The sequence below is a fragment of the Neovison vison genome, chromosome 12 (assembly GCF_020171115.1).
Source record: "Neovison vison isolate M4711 chromosome 12, ASM_NN_V1, whole genome shotgun sequence".
Lineage (NCBI taxonomy): Eukaryota > Metazoa > Chordata > Mammalia > Carnivora > Mustelidae > Neogale > Neogale vison.
The window spans coordinates 65,671,110-65,697,898 of NC_058102.1; the positions used below are offsets into that span (position 1 = coordinate 65,671,110).

General features: G+C 39.7%; 1 protein-coding gene across 3 annotated transcripts in view; it reads left to right on the forward strand.

Moving 5' to 3' along the window:
- Window positions 1-26,789, forward strand: part of TMTC1 (transmembrane O-mannosyltransferase targeting cadherins 1) — a 256,320-nt gene that overhangs the window by 220,732 nt on the left and 8,799 nt on the right. For all 3 annotated transcript variants that reach the window (XM_044228523.1, XM_044228522.1, XM_044228524.1), the window contains 6 exons: window positions 3,851-3,959; window positions 19,778-19,880; window positions 22,559-22,694; window positions 23,245-23,389; window positions 24,381-24,518; window positions 25,886-26,008. In XM_044228523.1, the coding sequence (XP_044084458.1) occupies window positions 3,851-3,959; window positions 19,778-19,880; window positions 22,559-22,694; window positions 23,245-23,389; window positions 24,381-24,518; window positions 25,886-26,008 (754 nt within the window). The remainder of the gene's footprint in view (window positions 1-3,850; window positions 3,960-19,777; window positions 19,881-22,558; window positions 22,695-23,244; window positions 23,390-24,380; window positions 24,519-25,885; window positions 26,009-26,789) is intronic.

Sequence of the window (26,789 nt, forward strand, 5' to 3'; positions counted from 1 at the left end):
TCCTCCCTGCTGTAAATTAAGGAGGATGAATTATACCCATAATTCTCAAATCTGAATGGCTGTCATATTCTCATTGAGTGTTTCCTATTAGGAGGCCCACCCTAATTTTAAGGTCTTTTTGAAAGCACTTGAAGTAATTTTAAGGTTCACGGGGTAGAAAAGCAGTGAAGTTGGTGATCTCTCAGGTTCTGTAGGATAAATGCCAATGTAGTCTGGCTGGACCAGTGGGTACCTGGTTATGTTTGGAATGTTGCTCAGAACCACATTTTGGAAGGTTTTAAACAGTCTATCTGTACGCAGCAGGACCTCAATGAAGATTTTTATATAAAGGAATGTGTTGAAGGCAATGCTCTAGAAAAAATGTGTCTGTCAGTTGTCTACATGTAGTGGAAAGAGAAGAAAGAGGGAACTAGAAACAGGTTGGGAACGAAGGTGTAAGCAAGCAAAACTAAGTAAGGCGCAGTCTAGTTGAGAGAATTGCAGGAGTATTGCTGCCATGTTTTAATTAGTATGAGACAGTTAGTGGAGAAACATGAGCTGTAATGTGGGAAAAGGGATGCCTCTGAAGCCAGAATCAGACGGAAATGAAGTTCAGTTCTCATGTGGTAATTATGGTGCTTTATGACCAGAGAAGGTCCTGTGGAGATGAATTATCTACTCTAAGTTACTATGTCAAAACCACACCTATTTCATAAGCTCCTACCAAAGGCTGAGCAAAAGAGGCACTACAGAGGAACTGTCTCTCCCCACTATTTCTCTCCCCTTCAGAAATAAAAACAGCAAAATTACTGCTTGTGAGTTTCTCAGGGTTTTGTTAAAAAAAAATATTTAAGTATGTGTTAAAAGTGGCATGTGCCTGACACCTCTTGGTGTCTAATGATTCTTGAAGGCTCCTAGGGAAAAGCAGAATCATCCAAGAGTGTAAAGACAAGAGGAAAAGTCTTAATCTTTGCATCTTGGAATCCTCCTGTACTAACCCAAATTACATGGTGAGCTATTTTTCTGAAAATGTGTCCATCCTTCAAGAGATTAATAGAGATAGAGTTTTTCATAAACAATTAAGTTTCCTGTGAGGAACTTTGTTGCTAACTTTTCCGCTGTGTCCTATGAATGTTAATGAACCGCCTCAAGTGTTTAGATTCCTAGGCTGCATTAAGTGGTAATTAATCTCACCAAGTTCATATATAAAAGGTTTAAGCTGCCGTTCTAACTGATATGAGCCATGACAAATGAAAATCACCGAATTTTTACTATCAAATTGTAGGTTTTTTTCCTGCTGATTCTGAAGAATATCCTAGCCCAATTATATCCCACAGGGCTTAATCTTCAGCCTTAATTTCCTAAGTCTGAATCTTCTTCTGGATTTGGGGAGGATTTCCAAATTAATGAAGTTTTTGAGGGGCGCTTAGGGGGTGCCATTGGGTAAGCATCCAACTCTTGGTTTTGGCTCAGGTTGTGGTCTCTGGGTTGTGAGGTTGAGCTCTCCCATATCAGGAGACTCTCTTCCCCCTGCTTCAATCCCTCCCCTCTAAAATAAATAAATAAATCTTTTTAAAAATTTATGAAATTCTTGGAGGAAGAGTTCTGTTAACCATGAAGTCAATAGTCAAATGACCAGGATTTTAAAAAAAAAGCTTGCATTTATATGTACCTATGGAAGAAGTGCTTCAGGATATATTTTAGATTAGAAACCCAGGAGTACATAAACCTAGTGGTCTTTCATAGAGTCTCACAGACACTATTTAAATGTTTGTTGACTAAATGAATGAATCCGTTAAAAAAAAATCACTAAGAGAGCTGTGGTGCACATTTCTTATAACCCTTCAACTTTTGAGCCATATCCCCAAAATAATCCAGTGAAGCACACAGGTGTTACGCCTTGTTCTCAAGGGCAGGACCAAGAGGAGCCCGGTAGGAGTTAGCTCACCCCCAGTGAGAAGAGGATAGCATGGGCAGCCACCTCCCTTAGGAAATAGCTAACATGTAATAGACTGAAGATGATAGATGTTGGCTAAATTGAACGCAAGGCTTGTGCTGGAAACATGACTTTTGTGTTTTCAAGGTCTATGATAGAAGACTCTTTTCCAGGTAAACTTGCCTTGTAGCATGCTGCTTCTAGCACTTGCAGCTCAGACTCATGGAGTCAATATTGGTTTTCCCTCTCCACATCTTCCTCGTACAGAGACCAAAACCATGGAGGTTTTGCAGCAGGAGCTACACTGAGCTGTCTTGGCTAATTTATGGAGCAACTCTGCTGAAATCTCCGTGTGCGAACAAATTACTGGAGAATCTTTTTAGAATGTAGGGTTTAATTCAGGAGGTCCAGATGGGGCTGGAGGCTCTGCATTTCTAATGAGCTCCTGGTGAGGTGGATGATCCTGGTGCATGAATCATACGTTGAGCAGCAAGGTCATTAAAAGGTGGGTTTCTAAGTAGTTAGAAGAAGCACATAGGGTGTGATGGACAAGCACTGGCTCTCCATCCAGAAGACTGGTTATATCGACTGGATGTGTCACTCAGCTTTTCTGAATCCAAGTTTTCTTATTAGAAAAAATAATATGATAGGGCAATGAACACCTGCTACATGGATTGTTGTGAAAATTAATACCTGTTTCGTGAAAAATTTACCAGAGTATAAGGTACATTGCCGAGTAAATGATCATTGACCCTAAATAGTGAAAACAGAAGCACAAAATTCTATATTGGTACCCAGTAAAGATGGGGGGGGACCCTTAGGCTATGCTCTCTGCAGTTCAGGGATTCTTGTTTTTTTGTTTTTTCATTCCACTTCTTTTACCAGTTACAATGCCTAGCACTTGGCAAGTGGTCAGTGTTTGTGAAATTGTATTAGTAGCAAAGTTGATCACTGCCAGTGTGTGTGTGTTTGGCTTTAAAAATACTGATATATCAGGGGGCACTTGGGTGACTCAGTGGGTTAAAGCCTCTGCCTTCGGCTCAGGTCATGATCCCAGAGTCCTGAGATCGAGCTCCACATCGGGCTCTCTTACTCATCAAGGAGCCTGCTTACCTTCCTCTCCCTCTGCCTGCCTCTCTGCCTGCTTGTGATCTCTGTCTGTCAAATAAATAAATAAAATCTTTAAAAAAAATAAATAAAAATACTGATATATCAGGATAATGTCCATGTGCCTCCCCTGTGGCACTAGCAGGAAAGAGAACTGCCACCCAAAATATTGGTAATAATTCTGGGGCCTTGAGTCCTCTCTGAACCAGAAATAATCACTTTCAGGAGAAGACTAAAATGAAGAAAGCAGAACCAGCCCAGATTTTCAATAAAACTTTGATGATAAAATAGCCAGTCATTCTTTGCCAGCCAATAGTCACAGTATTTCCTAACTTGACATATTAGGTATAAATCGTTGCCTCTTAGATATAAAAGCCCAGATTAACGTAAGCAGTTTGGCTGGCTTGTCCCTGAGAGTTGGCTCAGCCACTGTGGGGGTGTGGCTAGTCGTCCAGATGCTCAACGTACCTTCCACATTGTTGTGAGCTGACTCCCACGAATGCCTCCACAATTGCTCCTCTGAGGGTTGAGGTTTTTGGTTAACAAACTTATAAAATACTAAAGCTCTCAAGAAAGTGCATCGCAGGAAAGAGAAGGTAGAAATATCAGTGAATAAACTGCAGCATCATTTACATCTCTTTCCACTGAGAATTCAGAAGCAGAAACTATTGGCACCTTGAGACAATCTAGTTTAATTCATTTGCAGTGAAATCCAGAGGGAATCAGGTTATCTTTGCTAAAAGAAATGAGATCTCAGCGTCTAATCAGAGGATTTAAACAAAGTGTTATTAAAAGATGTTGTTTTTTTTCCCTCTCTATAATCTCTAGGTCCCAGGAGAAAAAAGAAGAGGCTATCACCTTGCTGAAGGACTCCATTAAATACGGTCCCGAGTTTGCAGATGCGTATTCTAGCTTAGCTTCATTGTTGGCCGAGCAGGTAACTGTGTCCTTTGAACTTCACATATTTTTAAAAATTTTTCCTGTTGAATGTATACACTAATATTATCTAGATTTTGATGCTAATGGTTCAATTTGTAAACTCATGTTGGACAACCAATCTCTATGTCAGTTTTCTTCTTGACAGAAATGACAAGTGTACCTTTCTTACTCCAATACTCCTGGTCTAGTGAAGGTAGCCTTTAGACACAGATGGTCCACTAGAGGTCATTGATGTATTCTGTGTCACTTTGAGACAGAATCTGTCAAGAGCAATACACAAGACACACCTAGATGGCTCAGTTGGTTAAGTGTCTGCCTTCCACTCAGGTCATGATCCCAGTGTCCTGGGATCGAGCGCCATATCAGGCTCTCAGGGAACCTGCTTCTCAACCTCTGTGGGCCACCCCTCCTGCTTGTGTTCTCTCTCTCTCTGACAAATAAATAAATAATTTAAAAAAAAAAAAAAAAACAAGAAGAGGGGTGCCTGGGTGGCTCCATCAGTTAAGCATCTGCCTTTGGCTCAGGTCATAATTTCAGGGTCCTGGGATTGAGCCCCACATCAGTTTCTCTGCCCAGTGGGGAGTCTGCTTCTCCCTCTCACACTCCTTCTATGTTCTCCCTCTCATATAAATAAATAAAATCTTTTTTAAAAAAACCTCTAAAAGTTTAAAATAAAATGAATGAATGAATGAACAATGCACAATATTTGCTTATTTTATTGCTATTTACTTAATTTTTCTGGGGAATTGCTGATGGACTCAGATCTCCAAACTCAATATGCAACCAATTATTGATATCTTAATAGATCTTGTGTCTCAGTACCTGTTAAAGGATCACATGAGGCTTATAGAACAGACTCTGAAGAGACAAACATTTCTGGTGGCATAAAGGGATATTTTTCCTCCCCTCCTTCTCTTTACTTGTATCTAAATGATTGGATACTATTTTTCAGTGTTTTGGATACATGTCGCCTGCTAAGGGGAAACAAACAAATTATCTTCTCTAAATTGATGATACTATTCTGTTGGCACATGTAAGTGCCTTCCATAGACAGTGGATTCTGCTCTCACACAATTGCCAGACTGTCTTTAAAGGTTTTATTTATTTATTCGACAGAGAGAGAGATCACAAGTAGGCAGAGAGGCAGGCAGAGAGAAGGGGGGAGCAGAGAGCCCGATGTGGGGCAATCCCAGGACCCTGAGATTACGACCTGAGCCAAAAGCAGAGGCTTAACCCACTGAGCCACCCAGGCACCCCCAGACTTTCTTTAAAATCAAAGTCAGCACCTTGCAAAGATGACCTGTAGCATTCTGTTGGCTTAAATGTGATGAATGTTGGTTACATAGAGGTGCGATTTATATTCAAAAAACTTTGGAGGTTTCACCAGGATGCCAGTTTAGAATTTTCTGTGGATATTTAAGTGTTAGAAATGATAAGCTTAGTTTTCATGCTCTGCTATTGTCCATGTAGTGTAGTTGGGCTTTAGAGAAAAGCCCATGCCTGTGGTGGTTGATTTCAGTGCAATTGAACCATGGTGCAATTGCACCATGTGCAATTGTGGTTAAGCCGACAGGAGGATCATGTTCTGTGTATGGTATACACTGGCTGTCCTCAACTACCTTTGGCTTGTATTGAAGCAGACACAGTAGGAGACTTCTGAAGCAAAGATTGATTCTGCCATTGCTCCTTTTTCTCAGCTCATCCTGTTTCGCTCATTTTCATAGGACCTTTCCCCTGGCTGGTGTCTTGCCATTACTCAGACATGCCAAGCATGCTTCTCTCTTGGGGCCTTTGCACTAACTGTTCCCTTTGCCTGCAGCACTTCTCTCCCAGACATCTTTGAGTATCCTTCCTCCTATCACGCTGGTTTCTGTGCAAAAATTGCCCAATGACAGGGGTTGTCTATGATTACCCTTTTTAACTGCCAACCTCACACTGCCCATCATGTTCTCTGTCACTTTGTCCTGCCTTATTTTTCCCAAATAGTATTTATCATCATCGAACACACACATATTTTTAAGATTTCGTTTATTTATTTGAGAGAGAGCATGAGCTAGGGGTGGGGGAGTGGTGCATAGAGGGAGAAGCAGACTCCCCGCTGAGCAGGGAGCTGGATGTGGGGCTTGAATTCAGGACCCTGAGATCAATGACTTGAGCCAAAGACAGATGCTTAAATGACTGAGCCACCCAGGTTCCCCTAACATATGTTTGTCTGTGATCCTTCTCCTACCACTAGACTATTTAACTCATGAGAGTGACCATCCTTTCTATTCATGGCTATATTCCCATGTCCTTCACATTGTATGCAATCAATAAATTTTGAGTGAGTAAATGAATCTATATGAACTGAAGGATATATAGTCCCTCCAATCCAGTACACATTCTGAATTTTCCTCTTATATTATGGGAGGACTAAGCATGTAGGCCACACTGTTTTGTAATTGATCATACCCAAATGTGATGGGTTTGTCCTGCACTGAGTGGTAGTATGAGGACCACCATGTGCAATTGCTCTTCATAACCATAGAATCAGGGATGGTCTTGGGAACAGTACTTACTACCTCATGCAGTGTTGTCTTTATGAGGACTCAGGAGAATTTCTCTCATCCCAGTATTGGGAAAGGTACTGCTTCTGAATTGAACTTTTTTTTCCTTTATTTTTAATCTAACACAGGAAAAATCTTGTAAACACTAAAAAGGGTCAACTCTATTTCCATTTTCCTTGCCCCCAACCTCTGACTAACAGCTATCTGGACTATATAATCTGCTTTTCTGTAGGTACTGCTTTTATTCCAGGCTTATCATTTTCCTTAAATTATTTTATTCAAGTTTTATTTCCAATTCTTAAAACTACCTCAATTTCTTTGTGGAATAATGGGGTATAAGTAAGCAAATACAGTTTACTCTTGAACAGTGTGGGAAGTAGGGGTGCTGACCACCTGTGCAGTCAAAAATCCACATATTGACTCCCCCAAAATGGAGCTACTAACAGCTTACTGTTGACTGGGTGCCTTACCGATAACATAAACAGTTATTAGCATATATTCTGTGTATTATATGTGTAATATACTGTAGTCTCACAATCAAAGAAGCTAGAGAAAGAAAATGTTAGTAAGAAAATCATAAGCCAGAGAACATATATTTACAGTGCTGTCTTGTGTTTATTGAAAAAAGCCTGTGCATAAGTGGACCCATGCAGTTCAAACCCACATTGTTCAAGGACCAGCTATCAATAAAATAATGCATTCATTGTTCCCAGCTCCTGTCTTTTTTCCCAGTTCACCAGGACAGATGATAAGCATTTAATTGCTCTTCTTGATGAAAACTGCCCTTACGCTAAATGACATTATCACTTACCTAATATGAGTGATAACGTAATATGTTTCATGGCGCTCTTTGCAGATACGAGAATGTATATCTAGTCACACAGTTCCATCTTCCTAAAATGCCATCTTATCTTTCTCCCCTTAAAAATCCTCCCTAGTTTTCAAGATCCAGTTCACCTCCCACTTCCTCCCCCAACATTTCTCCACCTCCCCTTCTCATGGGAGTAGAGCTCCTATAATATTTATGGAAGCGCACACATCAACGTGCAAAATAGTCACATATTTTTATTTCTTGAATTCAGATGTGGAACTACAATTTAAACAATTTTTCAGGTTCGTTTTCTTCACAAGACCATAAGTTTCCTTAAGAAAGGCAGTGTCATCTTTGCGTGCCCATTTCTTTTCTAGGGCTTAGGACAGCATGTTTGGATTTGATTTTCTTTGAGATTCAGGTACTCCGTAGTGTGATATTAAGAGCATTTAACAGGGAGCTAGGACACCTGGTTCTAGACCTTTCTCCATAGTTAACCAACTGTACAGACTTGGGTGAGGAGTACTTTACCTCTCTGGGCCTCAGTTTCCAAATCTGAAAATTGATAAATATTCTAAATTATCTTTACTGCATCTATAGCACTAACATTTCAAGAGTGTGTCAAATTATCTTTTTTCATGTCAATTAAGTGCTATTGAATTGTTTTTTACCATTTTTTTAATCCAACTGTAATTAACATACACTGTTGTATGAACTTTGGTTGTACAACAGAGCAATTGAATAATTCTGTACATTACTCAGTGCTCATCAGTATACATGCCCTTAAGTGCTCATGAATATTTCAATGAATGCTGTAAGGTTCCACCGTAATTAGTGCTATTGTTTCTGTACAAATAAAAGATTAACATGTTAATATTGTGAAAGTGAATTGCCTTCTTCATTTGTGTTTTCTTTCTAAATTAATGAGCTCCGAGTTGATGAAAAGTTACTGCTCTAAAGATGATTAAGATGTTCTGTGATCTCAAAATGTACTACAGTCCATTCTGCAGTATCTTGCTATTAATACATCTTATAGGAAGTGGAAGTTTAAAAAGGACAAAATATGTATGTTTCCTCTCTCATGTTTAAGGTATGTTAGATGCCTTATTTAAAATCAGCTGTGTGATAAATTTAATTTTCGTAAACCACAGTGGTAAATTGGGAATAGAGTTATTGTGTGTCACATGGTTGAAGTTATGAACAGTTTTCAAGAAGAACAAAGAATGACTACAATCATGATCTTTCCTGCCATATAAGGGTCACTTTTTTTTTCTTTTTCTTTCTTTTTTTTTTTAACCAGGCTTTCCTGCTCTAGGTTCGAATGTAAAATGCTATGAGATCTAAGAATGTAATTGAAAGATTGAAAAGTTTTCTCTTTTCCTCCTTTGGGCAATTGATTTTTAACATCAAAGAGACAGAACAGCTGTTGGGCATAACTCAGGCTTGCCTTTCCTCTCTGACTTTCAACAGCTTGTCTTCATGTTTTGAATTCTTCAGGAATAAAAGAGGGCTGCAGAGGCACAAGCAAGGCACAGAGAAACTGGTAGAGAGAATCCACCCAACTCAACATTCTTTGGTAGTAAATGGATTCATTTCTTGGTGGCACAACCTTATTTAACAGCATTCCAGAATCTCCGACTCCCAGAGTGTATGAAAGCAAGGACTGCAAACCTTGGCCACTCTGTAACACAGCGTGAACCCATCCCTTCATGGAGCAGGCCGTCTTCCAGCATCACCAGACACATGCATGGCCTATCTGCACTGTTGTTCTGGGCCAATCTAATGACAGAAAACTGTCCTGTACCCCTGGACCCCTAAAGTGGGTCATCCTGTAATTGGCTCCCTTTGAGCCCTGTCTGACAGCTTGTTGGGCGCAGTTGTGTTATCACTTCCCTAATCACACCTTTCCTAAGCTATCCTCTTTTCTTTCACCTTGATTCTTTCTTAACCTGATTTCCAGATTCTTGGCTTCTGGTCGTGTTGCTTTGCATAGCCTCTGGACGATCCACTTTCTCTGTGACAGGATGGCTCCCTGTATTAAAGTGTAGTTCAGCAAGTTCAGGTTGGAATAGAAATACTTCCCTGGCTTGACATCCTGGGTGTCTGCTAAATGTCACCCTGAAATGAGTTCTGCTGGTTGTTTGGCAACCGCATGGCACTCTGGCTCACATTGGAGACCGTCAACTCAAGTCCCTATAACCTGTGAATCTTTGTTAATGCAATTGTTGTTAATGCAAGCCTCACCCATGCTGAAGGCATGTTTTTATCATCTGGCTGAAAGGACTCATCTTTATCTGTATTTAATTTCAACTTCTTTGTGATCAGTCTGAGATTTCAGGCCTTCTAGGACTTTTTGTCCTTTTTCTGCCATCTTTATATTAATTGCCCTTCCCAGACATTTCACTTGGTAAATTAAATAAAAATAGCTTCCAGTTACTTATTTATGTTTTTGATTAAAAAATGTTGCAGAGACCTCCATCCAGATCTCATTCTGGATCTTCTTGCCAGGTTGACCTCTTGACTTATTTATGTTTTTGATTAAAAAATGTTGCAGAGACCTCCATCCAGATCTCATTCTGGATCTTCTTGCCAGGTTGACCTCTCTTTTACCTGAGACTCTTTACGTACAGTTATTTAATTGTTGGTTCATTTAACCAATCATGTTATCATCTAGCTCACCTCATCATATCTATGAGGATGTTGTGAGGTGCTTTGTCAGAAACCTGCTGAAATTCTTCCCCTGATTGGAGGATGTGATTCTATTAGAAAACAACAATGAGGGGCCTGGGTGGCTCAGTAGGTTTAGCGGCTACCTTAGGCTCAGGTCATGATCCTGGGGTCTTGGGATTGAGTCCCGCATTGGGCTCCCTGCTCAGCAGGGATCCTCGTTCTGCCTCTGTGCCTCCCCTCTGCTTGTGCGCTCTCTCTCAGACAAATAAATAAATACAATCTAAGGGGAGGGGACCCACCCCCAACAGGTTTCATTTGCCATCCCTTGCTTTTACAGTAAGCATACTGCTGTCTGTTGACCCCATCTCCCATCCCCAATGCGAATAGAACCTGGAGTGTAGTAATCTCTTGTAGGATTTGCCTGGGACTAATATTTTGTTCATTCTGTTGGAATCCAAAAGTAAAAAGTAATTCTTTCTGGGCACAGTAGAGAATTTGAAGAGGGAATATTTGAAAGATGAGTTAAGCTGAAAAGGCATTATATGCGAGACTTTTGAGGCCCACAGTGGAGTCCCGATTTGAAATTGATAGATAATAAGAAGCGAAGGCAAGTGTCGAAGGAAAAGGTTTTTAAAACCTGGGAGGGAGAAAATCATGTGGAGTATTTTGAGGAGGTTTTTAAATGCATTCTGGCATAAGTAGTGGAGAGCCTCCTTTCTGGAACAAAGTGTGGGCATGGACAGACGTTATTGTGGAAAAAGAATCCCTTTGTATTTAGGAACTATTTGTATGTGAAGGCTGAAAGGAAAAGAAAATGGAAAATTAAGAATTCCAGGGTCAAGCACCTAACAGTGAGAAGACACATAGCCACTGAGCACCATGGGGAAGCCAAGGAGATGGGAGATTTTAGAAAGGGTGGAAATGAGATTCACTTCCACATTCCTTTTCAGTTACACAAGTAATATGAAAATGTAAATGAAATGTATGAAAAAGAGAAGATAAAATATACCTTTTATTAATAATGTAATATCTGGAAATAACGAATATTATTTTTTTAATTTCCTGCAGGTCTTTCAATATACTTATTTTGTTTTCATACTTCAATTCACATGTAATTTGTATCCTATTCTTTTTCATTTGCTATTAAATTAAACATACTATACCTGTTTTCATGGTGCTAGACGCCCTTGATAATACCATTTTAATGGCTATTTACTAGTTATCAAAATTATACATTGTGATTTATATAATAATACCCCAAAGTTTGGTCACTTGGTTTCATGTGTACATGCACGCGTGTGTGTTGGGAGGACAGTAAACTTTTCCTTTCTTATTTAAAACAATATTTTGAATCATTTCTAATGATAGATTCCTAGAAGTAGAGTTCCCATATCAAAAGAGTATCATCATATTTCACTGAGATACCTTACTAAATTGTTCTTGAGGTATATTACTGAATTGCTTTTCTAAAGAGTGGTACCCATATCCTCTGATCCCAGCAGTGTACAGCCTTTAAATGTTGAATGTTAGTGGAATCTTTAAATGGAACTAATGTGTAGACAGATGGCAGCGAAGGAGATTAGGGCTGGGAAGGTGGATTTAGGACTCAAATAAATGAAACCACATTGTGAGTAAGTTATTTCTCTGAGGGGAAAATGAAGAATAGCATGTGAAGAAAAAAAAAAAAACTTGAAGAATTTTTTAACCTTCTCATTTTACAGAGAAAAATACGGTGTGTACTGAATTAGGTGCTGCTCAAAGTGATAGAGATAACTAGTGTGAGGACCAGGACTGGAGCCTGCTTTCTTGACTCCTTGGCACTGCACTTTGGCTATATGACCCTGAAGTCCTATGACTGGACTGCAATAATGGGCCATAGTCAAGGAGGTTGGGTGTTGAAGGAGTGGGAAAGAAGAGAAGTGATAGAGGAAACCACAAAGGGTGAGCTGTCATAGAAGTGAGATACATAAAAGAATCTGCAAAAAAAAATTGATGCCTGTGTTTGTCTGCTGCAACAAAGAAGTCAAGAAAACTAAGAACAGAAAATAAACTCCTAGATTTAAAGTCAAGGTGGTCTTGGGCTTAGTGCTCTCTTCTAGTTCTCCATACTGCTCAGAACTGGCTGTACTCCAGCTTCACAGATAGGACTGTAAACTTTTATAAGCCAGCCATCATTTTTTATAACAGCCTACTCTTATGAGAGATGATATGGGTTGCATTACACTAACAGTAAAGGGGGAAAAAAATTAACACTGCTTATGACTCTGACCCATTGTAAATTATTGCTAGCCCCAGGTTTATAGCCTATTGAAAAACTCAGTTAATTTCATAACACTTAAGATATTTTTATTTAATGTATTTTGAGATAAGACTTCACCGGATACAAGAATGAAAAGAAAATTGGAATAATAAAATATAAATTAGGAGAATAGACCAAGAGTGGATGGTCTAGAATCAGCTTTTCTCCTTCTGCCATCTTTTGGGTCAGTTCAGCCACATATACTGTTGCATTGTGGCCAGGCCAACTTGAATCAGACCCTACTTTAAGAATTATTGATTTGATTATTCAGCACATATTTATTGAACATCTAGGTATCACTAAACACTAGAAATTGTTGAACTAATAAAGTACAGGCCATATCCTCATGGAACTTAGAGTCTGGAAGGGAAGGCTACCCCTGAGCAAAGAACTATAGCCCCCTCCCCAATATCTAACACAATAGTGACAAATGTGTAATGAAGAAGTACCCTTGAGAATGTGGGAAGGGGCACGTGGGGTGCAGGGGCAGTGGCCAAAGAGCAGCATTTAATCAGCTACCTGAAGAACTTTTAGATATCAACAAGATTTTAAAAAAGAATGGGAAAAGCTGTCTGGCTAGAGGGAATAGACCACATGAAAGCTCTGGGGTGAAGAAGAGTGGGATCTCTTCCTCTAACAGAAAATCATATGCCTGGAAGTGCAGAGAATGAGGACAAATGGTGTGAGAAGAGTTTAGAGATGGGGGTGGGGGGAACTGCAGTTCTCTGAAAATATGGCTCCCTGCCTTTTTTTGTGGTCTCCTGACAGTGTTATATACCTGTAATTGCTTACTCTCATCACACTTTTTCTTTAAAGCTTTTCTTTAATGATTCTTGGCATTTCCTCTTTAAAGTGATTGTTCTTTGCATAAATTATCACAAAGTAGTGTTGATCACAATCTGCTGAGTGATAAAAAAAAAAAAAAATCAAGATTAAGAAAGACCCACCAGGGGCGCCTGGGTGGCTCAGTGGGTTAAAGCCTCTGCCTTCGGCTCAGGTCATGATCCCAGGGTCCTGGGATCGAGCCCCACATTGGGCTCTCTGCTCAGCAGGGAACTTGCTTCCTTCTCTCTCTCTGCCTGCTTCTCTGCCTACTTGTGATCTCTGTCTGTCAAATAAATAAAGTCTTAAAAAAAAAAAAAAAAGAAAGACCCACCATTTCCTTGGTGAAGAGAAATGCCAAGTTCCTTGGTTCATTTTAGTTGGATAAGAAAGAATTAGACATCAAATATTGGCAGCTTGTTTCTTATGAATGTCCCTGCTGAGGACTGATAGGTGGAAGAACTGTTTTGTAAAGAAAATAAAAGCAAAGGAGAGGGTGAGAAAGCAGGCATCTCTACTCTCTGGTTGGTTTTTTGTTTTGTTTTTTAAGATTTTATTTATTTATTTGACATAGAGAGTGAGAGAGAGAGAGTGCAAGTAGGCAGAGTAACAGAGTGAGATGGAGAAGCAGGCTCCCCACTGAGCAGGGAGCCTGATGCAGGGCTTGATCCCAGGAGCTGGGATCATGACCTGAGCCAAATGCAGTTGCTTAACCAATTGAGCCACCCAGGCACCCCTGCTCTGTATTTTGAACTGCCATATTTTAAAGTTTCTTAGAGAAATCATTGACATGAGTTTAAACATCCATTGCTCCTAAACTTCCCAGGTTCGTCATTGCAAATAAAGACATGGGGCTAATGGGAAATACCTTAGAGCTATGTATGCTCATATCATTGACCAGAATGAAAATACTTCTAGAAAACAGTTCAGGTGCATGACCATGGTGTCAGGGTACTAGGAAAACTTTCCATCCCAATCTCTGTAGGTCCTTCAACACTTTGGAATATCACATCTTGTACCTTCTATGCATTAAGTACCTGTTATGGGCCATTCATTAAACCACCTGTTCACAAAGTGTTGACTGGGGACCCCTGAAATCCAAGAAGGTCAATGCAGTTTTCATAATACTATTAACAAGTAATTTGCCTTTTTTAATTCTCATTCTCTCATGAGCATACAGTATTTTTTTAGAGACTCCATGATGTATTTACAATTATGAAAAGACATTAAAATGTTCTCCCACTGGGGCGCCTGGGTGGCTCAGTGGGTTAAAGCCTCTGCATTTGGCTCGGGTCACGATCTCAGGGTCCTGGGATCAAGCCCCACATCAGGCTCTCTGCTCAGCAGGGAACCTGCTACTCCCCCTTGCCCCCCGCCCTCTATGCCTGCCTCTCTGCCTACTTATGATCTCTGTCTGTCAGATAAGTAAATAAAACTTTAAAAAAAAAAAGTACTCCCACTTTCCAATTAAATGTCCATTTTTTTAAAAATATTTTTTTTATTTATTTGAGAGAGAGAATGAGCGAGGAGAAGGTCAGAGAAGCAGACTCCCTGCAGAGCTGGGAGCCCGACGCAGGACTCAATCCCAGGACTCCAGGATCATGACCTGAGCCGAAAGCAGTCGCTTAACCAACTGAGCCACCCAGGCGCCCTCTATGTTTCTTCATATACTTCAACTAAAATCATAAAAATAGATTAGCACAGGAACATCTAGGTGGCTCAGTCAGTTGGATGTCCAACTCTTGGTTTTAACTCAGATCGTGGTCTCATGGGTCCTGAGATCAAACCCTGAGTCAGGCTCCATGCTCAGCAGGGAGTCTACTTGGGGATTGTTTCCCTCTGCCCCTCCCCACCCACTCTGAAATAAATAAATTAAATCTTAAAAAAATAGACTAGCATTAAAGTACATATGAGGATCCATCTGTCTTCTATTATTAAGCCAGTCATTAAAGAGATTTGTAAAAATATGGAATAATGCCAGTATTCTCACAGTTTGGGTTTTTTTTTTGTTGTTGTTGTTCTTTTGCTATGGAAAAGTATTTTTTTATTCTTTATATAAATGTATTATGGTTCAGTTTATTATGTTTTAAGTAAACTATAAATATTTTTTATATTTCTCAGCTTTATGTTCATCGTGGTGAATAGTGATAAATATAGCCCACATAAACAAAGCTCTTTGGGGGTCCTCAGTAATTTTTAGAGTACAAAAGGATCTCAAAACCATGAAGTCTGAGGATGGCTGCATCAAGCCTGTGTCCATATGTCCTCCTGGTTGCTGCAACTTGAACTACAAGAAGTTTTCCAAACGTATCAGTTAGCCCACGAGAGTAAATTACAGTTGAGTTGCTTTTTCCAAAGATCTGCTCTTCACTTTCCCTTCCCTGAGGTAAAAAGCATGTCATGTTGGGTAATTACAGCATGTAAAAAGTGGAGATGTTGACTGTGTTTTATCTCTCCCCCAAGGCCCATTTTCTTTCCACCCTACTGAAAATGCTTGAGCCTTGGAGAGGAGCCCATGGTTGCAGGCTGCCCATTTTAACCATCGCCCTCAAAAGTGATTTCATGCTGAGACAGGGGTTATTGGGGACTCTGGTGTACGGCAGACAGTATTATTTGTCAGAGCCATTCTCTGGTTACAACCATTTTTAATTAAAGTTGTCCTATAAATAACTTATATTCACTTCCTCTGGATCTCACAAGTCAGTAGAGACCAGGAATGATGAGCTTAGGTCAGGACATCTAGCCAGATGAGGTAAATAGAGAGTGAGTTCTTGAAATAGAGCTTCAGGGATTGAGGACTACTACTTGTTAAGATAAATGCATTTCCCTTCCAGAGAAGGTGGAATTTATTTTAAATAAACACCTCGAAGGTATTTTTCTTCTTTGGTGGTGGCTCCTGTTCATTTTTTAATAAGTAGAGTTAATCATTCCTTGAAATTTACAGTCCAGCGAAAGGAAAAGACAGATATTGAAGACATTTTTCATAGATCCCAAGTCTTGAGACTGCCCTTGGATGACCAAGGGCACACGGATGCCATTACTAGCTCTTGACACACATGCTCTTTTAAATCCCATTACTTCTTTGGACCTTGAAAATTGCATTTCTAGTGGAAACCCAGCTCATAAGCCCCCAGTAAGAGAAGTTTTAGATGAAAAAGATGATCTCTTTGGCTCTCTGAGAGCAACAAGAAGGTGGGGGGAAAGTAAAATGAAATCAGGTGAAGGAGGAATTGCCCTTGAAAACTCTTGTTGACTGTTGTATTTGACTTCACCAAGTCAGAATGTGAAGACACCGGTGTTATTTTTTTCAGGAAAAGTATTTTTCAGTTCTCCCACAGTTCTTCCACATTACTTATAAAGTGATGTTTCTTAGATCTGAAGTAGCCACAGATTTTTTTCAAGACGGCTTTATGTTCTACAGCTGCTGGAGGTAATGCATCCAGCATTCTCGGGCATTTGGATCATGACAGGTGTCGAGGAGCTATCTCACCCCAGGTCTGAGTGTCACTCCTGGCTGCCCTTGTGGTTTTCCCCTCATGACACTGTGACAGTACATTGCGATGTCGTCTTCCTCTCTGCATCCCACTCAACTGTCATGGCAGGATTGTGTCGGTCTTGTTCACTCTTCTATCTCCCCTGCGTACTTGGCACATGTATGGTCCTCACAAAATATCTGTGGACAGGACAGATGGATATCCAAAAGTGTAATTGTTTCTTTTGATGCCAGAGACACCATTATTGCCAGAAATACTGCTTTTATGCAGGGCTTATTCAGTTCCCTGTCCACCAAAAGCTAAATTCTGTTCCCTCTTCCCCTGTAGCTATAAGATATGGGCCATGTCTCTTAGCCACTTTGTGCCCAAGTTTCTTCATTAGTTAAAAATGGTGGCAAATTAGTGTCTCTTTAGTATATTTCTATTTATTTATAAATATAAAGTATTACTCTTTCCAGCTCTAATATTCTTTTATTTTCTTGGCTGAAAATCTCATCCATTGTATTTTTAACAGTTGGGTGGGTTTTTTTTTTTTTTTTAAGTTTTGATTTTATCATGACTATGTTAGTGCATTTTTAAAAGTACCATATAGCATAGAGAATTTGATCCTTTTAAGCCAAAGGTGACATTAAAATCGAACAGTAACACTTGTGGAAGGGTAACACAGGAAACTTGGATCTCTAGGAGCTGACACCCCAGCTTTGGATTAGCCAGGGTGTTCTTTTTCTGGTTGCCTCTAGGATATGAGGTGTTTATTGAACTCTGTTTCAGAAGATGATTAAGAAAAGTTAAAAGGAAAAAACACCTGGGTTAGTTAATTATTTCTCATTTAAAGCTAACTGAAGAGCTCTTGTAGGAAAGGAACTTGAGACTCCTGGCTACTCGGACAGGGCCACGACTCCTCATGGGGCCGTAGGAGCCACTTTAGGACTCCTGAGCTCAAGAGAAGCTGTACTTCCCTTTTTAAAACACTGCTGTCATTGGGTTGTATTTATTAGTTCACTCGTTTTTGAGCTCCTGATAGAGGTATTTTGTTCTCTTCATCTTCCTGTTTTTGGTATCTGTCTCCTAGTAATAGTGTAATAATGCTAACACTAACTAGTGATCATAGCTAGTATATGGCTAACGTGATAAAGGGCTGTGTGCTGAGCATTGTTCTACGTGCTTTACATGATTTGATCCATTTAATACAACAACCCTATGTGATAGGTACTACTGTTATCCTATTTTACAACTGGGCATGTAGAAAAGTGAGGTCACATAGATAGTAAATTGTGGGACTGGCATTCCAATGCACGTAGTCATGCACTGGCAGCCCATTGCTTCATCGCTGTGCCACACTTTCTGTAGGCCTTGCAGTAAACATGTCCTCAGTGAATGAGTAAATGAGAAGTATGCAGTGGTACTTGATAGCTATTAATATGATTAGAGTCTTAATAATTAGTGTCCTGCCTATCTCTAAACACACATACACAAATTTGTTGGTCCTACAGTGAATGATAGCTTCATAAAGTTTTTCTTCCCTTTAATAGATTGAAAGATTATTTTGAGATTTGAGATTTTTATTCTTTAATTTTCCTAAATTAGACTCTGTTTGGCAATCGAAAATACATATACTTTTTAGAAACATGGATCTCCATTTTCGCTGGACTGTGGCTTTGTAATTCAAATAGGTGAAATTTGCCAAATTCAAACTACATCTTGTTTCCTAAATGGCACTTAAATGTGTGGATTCAAAGAGATGGCCTTAGGGGCACCTGAGCAGCATAATTCATTAAGTGTCTCTTCATTAAGTAACTCTTGATTTCAGCTCAGGTCATAATCTTGGAGATGTAGGATCGAGCACTGCGTCGTCAGGCTCTGGAATGCAGTCTGCTTGAAGATTCTCTCCCCCCCACCAACTCATGTTTGCACGCTTGTGCACATGTGCTTTCTCTCTCTCTCTCTCAAATAAACAAATAAGTAAATAAAGTTTCAAAGAAATGACAGTGGTCCTTCACAAAGAGTCAAGTGTCTTTACTTTTCTGGGTCAAATCGAATGGAGGCTCTTTGGCTTATAACACAAGGCTCAGTGCATTTTTATTCACAAGCCAAAGGGGTCACATCTGAGAAAATTAATGCTGTACATGCCCTTTGTGTGTGTCTGGTTGAATACTTAATAGTAGTAAATGTGATAAAATTATGGAAAATGCCTACCCTCAGAGCATATTAAAGGAAAAGTTGCTGTGTGCTTTATGCCTGATTATTTCCTTTTACCTGACCTTCCCAGCAGTACCAGGAAACTGTGAAATTGTTTACTCATGAGTAATTGTTAGGACCTGGGTAGCTTTGATTCATTAAGTAGGTTTTACCTTCTATATTGTGAAAAAATGTGTAACCCTGTGAAAAATGTACCTAATAGCTAGTTCAGAATTACTAGTGTGCTAAAGCAAATCTTTAGAAGAAGAGCAGGACAATTAGGAAGATGTGGCAGTTGATCTGGGCCTTGCCACAGTAGTAAGAGTTGGAGGTCTGCCTTTGGAGAGACGTATATTCCTATTGGAGGATATGGACGTATATTCCTATTGGAGGAAATGAAAACACAGGTTGACTAAAAGAAGCAGCACACAGTTGGGTGGACCCTAGAACTACTTTGATTAAAGAAAGGTCAAGGCCAGTCCCTCCTGTAATTGGCATCAGTCTCCTCCTTTCCTCAAAAACCTCCCCAAATAAACCATGCAGTGTGTGTAAAGAGAGCGTTAGCTCTGCTAAGTGCAGCTGTTAGATGGATGTCCCGGGCCTCCTTGGCTCCCAGATTGTCACCTCTCAAGATATTCCTCTGTGGATGTGTCTGTCACTCATTTTCACACAGAGTTACTGGGGTGGAGAGCATACCAGTCAAACAACTATTTGAGGCTTTTTCCAATTGCAGGGCAAATCCTTCTAGATGTCCTTTCTTAGTAAATATCTGCTTGTTTGCCCTAAAGGAACTAAATAGGAATGGATATGAACTGTAGGAATTTGTGCCATTGGCACTGACTTTAATTCAAAATATGTAGTGTTTGATCTTGGTGCCTGTTACATAATAGATGCTCAGTAAATTGGTTTCTTACTTTTCCTATTCTGTTGTTCAGTTTATTGTTGTTGTTGTTGTTTTGAACTTTCTCATTTATTCTCCTTTGTTCTCTTTTAAAGGAGAGATTTAAGGAGGCTGAGGAGATATACCTGGCTGGAATAAAGAACTGTCCAGACAGCTCAGACTTACACAACAACTATGGGGTTTTCTTAGTTGATACTGGTGAGTGAAATTAAAGAGAATCTGTTCCATTGAGATGAGATAATACTATCTATCAAACAAAATGGCAACCACCCAAATGATTTCTCTTAAGTAACATTCACTGGGCTTGGCAGGAAACTCACACCGTTGACCATCCCATTGTACCATGGGGCTATCATTTCTCTAAGTTTTCAAGTTCGGCTCAGTAAAATCCACCCAGTTTATATAGCACTCAGAAGAACTCCCCACATATCAGAATACTTGCTGATTTAATGAGTAGCAGGTTTTTGAGTATCATTTAGACAAGTCCATAAATCTATGATGATGAAACGGTCCTCAGCAATGATACACGGCTTGCCTCTGAATCTACTTACCAGCAGATGGAAAATACTTCTTTATGTCTGATTTTAAAAAGGCTCCAGAATTGTTCCATCATTCTTTACTTGATGTAGATTACAGAAACTATATTATTATTATTGATAGAGTGCTCTTACATGACAGGTGCTATATAAAATATACTTACTCCATCTTATTTAATGCAAAACTTTACTGGGCAGGGATTCTGTTTTCTTTATGATTTGTGTCCCATCTACTTTTGGCACGCTTTGAATACTTATAAGGAATCAAAAGGTAGTTGAATTTAATACAAAAGCACCGTTCTATTCTTGTTGACTGTTAGGCTATCTGCCTTGTGATAAAATTATTTTAATTATTTTGTCAGTATGAATACTCAAATGGGTTTTTATTTTCTAGTATATCTGAAACTTTTCTGTTTAATAGAATGTAAATTTACATTCCAAAACTCCTAGGAAATGCCCCTTATATTTACACGTAAAATTGTTTTGTAGTGCCACCTGCTGGTTTCTTAGCAACACACGAATACATTAGGTGTCCTGAAGATAAAAAAACTGGAAGAGACCCCCTGTTGATCTGGTCTTCCCTCTTCCTTCTACCTCAACAATAAACAATGCTGCTCCCCTAAAAATCCCACTGGCTATCCTGTATATCTTCCTGTCACTTCCTTCATAGTCATGTATTTTGTACTGGTAGAAATTCTCCCTATTACCAGTGAACTGTACATAGATCTACACAGACATAAAATCTTTATGGTGCAGACATCCATTCAAAGAAGGTGCACTTGAGAACGTGTCTGCAGGTCATAAACATTCCATTTCATCTAGAACTTCAGACCGTTCTATAGTTCAGTCACTTAGATGTAATTTCACGAGGAAGCTTCTTTGGGGAATCTCACCAGAAGCTTGATTCTAGTTCTGGTCTTCATCCTCAGTTGCCCTGGGATTTTTGTCAGGTCTCTTAAGTGCCCTTTACACTTTAGTGTCTATAGCTTTAAAGCAATACCTTGATATATTTTTTAATACCTCTTAAGTATCAAGACACAGCTAAAGGGTTGCAAAAGGCATCTAAATAGGGGCACCTGGGTGGCCCAGGAGGTTAAGTGGCCAACTCTTGATTTCAACTCAGGTCATGATCTCAGCATCCTGAGATCAAGCCCCACACTGGACTCCATGCTCAGTGCAGAGTCCGCTTCTCCCTCTCCCTCTGCTCTTCCCCCAGCTCATATGCTCATGCGCGCACGCGCTCACTCGCTCTCTCTCTCTCAAATTAATTAATTAATTAATTAATCTTTTTTTTTTCTTTAAAGGCAGCTAAATTGTGTCAAAAATACCTATAAAGATGGGGTGCCTGGGTGGCTCAGTGGGTTAAAGCCTCTGCCTTCATCTCAGGTCATGATCCCAGGGTCGTGGGATCAAGCCCCGCATCGGGCTCTCTGCTCAGCAAGGAGCCTGCTTCCTCCTCTATCTCTGCCTGCTTCTCTGCCTGCTTGTGATCTCTGTCTGTCAAATAAATAAATAAAATCTTAAAAAAAAAAAAACTTGTAAAGATCATTTAATTAAAATATTTTAAGCTGTATAATGCATTAAACAAATGCAAGGTGGTGGGGTGCCTGGGTGGCTCAGTGGGTTAAAGCCTCTACCTTCGGCTCAGGTCATGATCCCAGGTTCCTGGGATCAAGCCCTGCATCGGGCGCTTCCCCCTCTCTCTCTGCCTGCCTCACTGCCTACTTATAATCTCTGTCAAATAAATAAACAAATAAATCTTTAAAACAAATGCAAGGTGGCATTATGACTTTTTTTAAAAAGTCCCCTTACATAAATACCATTTAACAAAGATGTCTGATTTTAAAAAAGATAAAGCAGTGCCCTGATTACTGTGTTGTGGTAAAGTAATTGAAACCAACGCTTAGAAATAGTTTCAGGACAGTTTTTTTTTTTTTTTCTATAATAGCCTATCTGTTTTTTCATATAATGAGAAGTAACAGTATCTTGTATAAACAACAGTCACTGATAATCTCAAAACATCATATTAGCTAGGGCAAAGGCCAGAAAACACTTGGGCTAAAATGTTAGACATTAAGAAAAAAGCAGATTTTAGGTTTTATTGCTTTTTTTTTTTAATTATTAATTTCCTTGGAACTGGGAATGAATAGTAAAATGATCCAAAGCTACACAGTGGCAAGGAGACGAAGCCAAAATGCAAGCTTATTTACAAACTGAATAATTGATGGTATGACTCAGTAATAAGAAGAAGAATGATATACATCAGAAGAGAAATTGAAGAGCCTCGTGTGTTGTATAATTAAGATGTGCTCTGCTCTCACCAACCACCCCTGGCTACAGGCTCTCCAGAGAAGGCAGTGGCCCATTACCAACAGGCCATTACACTCAGCCCAAGTCATCACGTGGCCATGGTGAATCTGGGGAGGCTCTACAGGTCCTTGGGAGACAACAGTGCCGCTGAAGAATGGTACAAACGGTAAATTTCCTTTTCTTCACTTTGTAAGTTGCCCAAAGACCTTAGTAGTCACCCTTCCAATTTTTATGTCATCGGAACAGACATGCTTTTAGAATAGTAACCGATTTTGCCAATTCGGGCAACCCAGATTCTCCTCTCCAAAGAGACTAATATCAAATACTAAATGGTGTCTTAAGGGATGGTTAGAACAGCAAGTTAGAACCTTGGTTAGAACCAAGACTGGAATTGTTTTCTGAGGCTGCGGACTACAGCCCCCACCACAAATAGCAGTTTTGAAAATGGATATGGGGAGCAGACCGTGCATGCATGGGAACCAGCCTATCACCATCAGTGGGAAAGATCCTTGGAGCTCAGTCTCCATATGGTGAGGTCACTAGAGACATTCTTATAGTTAGAGGGTGGCAAGACTGTTTTAAAAACAGTCTTCTTGATTATAAAAACAGAGACCGGGTTGGAGAGTCTCAAACCAAGGACCGTCCTCCTTAAACGTGCGTTTCGAGCTTTCAGAATGTACCTATGAGAATTTCAGTTCACCTTTCTTAAAACTCAGGGCCCTGCAGGTGGCACGCAAAGCAGAGCTATTATCACCTTTGGGAGCGCTATATTATAACACAGGCCGGTATGACGAGGCTCTGCAGATTTACCGGGAAGCCGCGGCACTAGAACCTTCTCAAAGGGAGCTCCGCCTGGCCCTGGTGAGTGCGTTGGCAAAAGAGATGAGCTGGACATGCATGCAGTGTGCCGTGCAGGGAGCTGGGTCAGAAGCCCCAGAATTACAACTAGAACACTACCATAGATCCATTTTCTGAATACCCATATAGCCAGTGTGGGAGCCATTCACCAAAGACATATACACCAAAAAAGTTTTTTAAGTTTTTGATTTACTGAATAGCTCATGTATCCCATTTCACCCAGATCTATCCATTTTTAGCTTTTTGATGAATTTATCATGTATGCATGTGTATATGCATCCACATATGTGCATATTTATGTGTGCAGTTGCTTAGTATTAATATGTTTAATTTTTTTTGTGAGCCATACAAAAGTTACAGATCTCATGCCCTTCTTTCTTTTTTTTTTTTTAAGATTTTATTTATTTGACAGGGAGAGGGAGATGCGGGGCTCAATCCCAGTACCCTGAGGTCATGACCTGAGCCGAAGGCACATGCGTAACCAACTGAGCCACCCAGGCGCCCCGCCCTTTATTTCTAAATATTTAAGCATATAGTCCTAAGAACAAGGGCATTCTCTAACATAGCTAGAGTATGGTTCTCAAATTGAAGAAATTAATAATCAGCAATATTTTTAATTTCAGTTTTTGGAAATGTGCATTTTTGTTACTCTTCTTTAGATCTGCAATAAATCAAACTTGTTATCTTTTTGTAAACATGACATCCTGTTGAAACCATATGAAATCATTTCTTTTGAGATAGTTGAATTTTGTAAAAAGTCATTTTGTTGATGTCTTTGGTGTCCCTGCTATTCACACACAGTGCATGCATATGCTGAAATAAATAAATAAACAAACAAAATTTTACACCTGTACACTGCGGGAATTCTCTGAGTTGCAAATAGATGCTAAGCATTTTTTTTTCTGGAGTGTCTCTGGAATGCCTGTCTTCAGAAATGCTTTGTTTGATGAGGTGATACCAGTGTCTCCTAAGCCAGTTCAATGTGGTTTTGCAGGCTCAGGTTTTGGCTGTGATGGGTCAGACAAAAGAAGCTGAGAAGATGACCAACCACATTGTGTCAGAAGAGACCGGATGCCTTGAGTGCTACCGCCTGTTGTCAGCAATCTACAGCAAGCAGGAGCTCCATGACAAGGTAGGGAGCACACTGGAATTGTTTGGATTCACAGGTAGAAAATGATGAGGTGTGCCTGAATGATTCTCCAGTTTGTACATTTATGAGGCTGAGCAATCTTGAATGTCATCCATTGGCATATCCTATCTTACGGATGCTTTTCACAGTTACCCCCAAATCCTAGTATGTCCCCTTGAAACAATACTTTCTTGGTTCATTTTTGGTCTAAAGATTTTATGTGATAGTATCTCAATTTGTTTTCACCTAACTAGATATAGACTAACATTTGTATGTTTCATCATATTCTATGTTCCTTCAAATACATTATTTATAGAATTCTTATAGCAGTCTTTATACAGGTCAGTGACCTTGTATTTCAACTATTATTGTTTATCTCCATTTGAAAAGTTATGTGACTTGAATTTATGGAGCGATTCAGTAAATACTTATGGAATGCCTTATATATGCCAGCCTCTGTGGTAGGTACCAGGAATAAAGTAGTATAAGAAAAACCAAAAAAATCACCTTTGTCCCAATGGAGTTTATAGAAGAAGAGGAAACCAAGATTAAACAAGCAATCAAAAACAAATGTAGAATTATAGCTATGCTCAGTAATGTCATGAAGTGTCATGGTCCTAACAAGCGTGTTACCAGGGACCTGAGTGATCTGAAAGGTTAGGTTCCCTGTGGAGTGATATGAAGGTTAATGCTGAATGATAAATAGGTGTTACTAGATGAAGGGGGGCAGTGAAAAGCATTGCAGGCCAGTTAAAGTATATGCAAAGGCCCTGTGGCAGCAGCAAATGGCAAATCTGAGGGATGGGCATAAAGGGAGCAGGGCACTGTATAAGATAACGGCCACAGAGTTTGCTGGAGACAACACCCCACAGGGTTCAGGACCAGGGCAAAGGTTTTATTTTTTATCCTTGGAGAAGCCTTGGGCTTTTAAGAAGAAGAGCAACATGGTGGAATTTGTGCTCTGAAGGATCCCTAGCTGCAGGGAGTGGGGCAGTGGGTGCTGGGGGAGCAGAGTGGGTACCAGGGACCTAAGAGGAGGCTGTGTTTGGAGTGGTCCAGATGGACACAGGCAGGGTAAATCACCTGACCCCAGGTCTTGTTTTTTTTCATCTTTATCACTGACTTCCCTGTGAACTGGTCAGGGACATGTCATTGTCACAGTGTAAATGGAAACCCTGGAGTATAGGAAAATTATTTTGTCAGGGCCACATTATTTCTCAGTGAGAATATCAGAGAGAATGAAGAATGTGTTTTGATTGTCATTTACCGCACCAGCTAATACTTAAGGACAAAAAGTATAAATGTTATCTTTTAAGTTAGTTTTTCTTCATCTCATCTACATTCTGTCTTCCTTTCAAACCTGTTGGCAGGCACTTGATGCTATCGACAAGGCTCTCCAGCTGAAACCAAAGGACCCAAAAGTTGTATCTGAACTTTTTTTCACAAAAGGAAACCAACTAAGAGAGCAGAATCTTCTGGATAAAGCTTTTGAGGTATAAACACTTTATCAAATGATGTTGTTAAATTAAGAGATTAAAATTAGTACTCAATCTTTACTGAAGCATATATAGTAAAATTTAAGATCACTGGCATATTTATGGAGTGAATTTTTTGATTAGTGGCCATGATGTTACACGTTTAGTTTGTATAATTGACTATCTTTTTAACTATTCAGAGATCTGCAGTATCTCTGCATTATTTTCTGAATTATCGCCTTTAACTTGGATGTTTGAAGCAATGCCACATTATTCCCTCAGTTAGTCTCTCACTCTCTCTTTTGGCCGGCAGTAACCCTCTAGTCCATCTAGACGAGTATCTAAATAGCTTTGACATTTCCACACATCCCCCCAATTCCTCACAAGATTCCCTCTCATCCAGTAACACATAGTCTTCCTCCCTCTGGAAGCCCATCTGGATCTTGCTTTCTCCCAGTATCCTTGCTTCCTGTGAACTTTTACATATACCATTTCTACAAGTCATTTGAAAGTATCATATATTACATTGTATTGTTAGGCATCTTTTTACTCTCCCTATTCTCTCCTCCTTCCCTGAACCCTGCCCCCAATCCTCTGTGCACAGTGCCTGTTCCCCAGTTAGATTGGACTTTTTGTATAAAGGGACTGCTTCCTTCCATGTTCTAAAACATAATGCCCTGTGTCTTAGAGGCGTTCAGTATTAACAGTTCTCATAAAATTTATACGTAGTTTGAAATCAAAAAGATATTCCAAACAAATAAAAATGTTATAGAAATACCAAGCATTTCTCGTAAAGCCA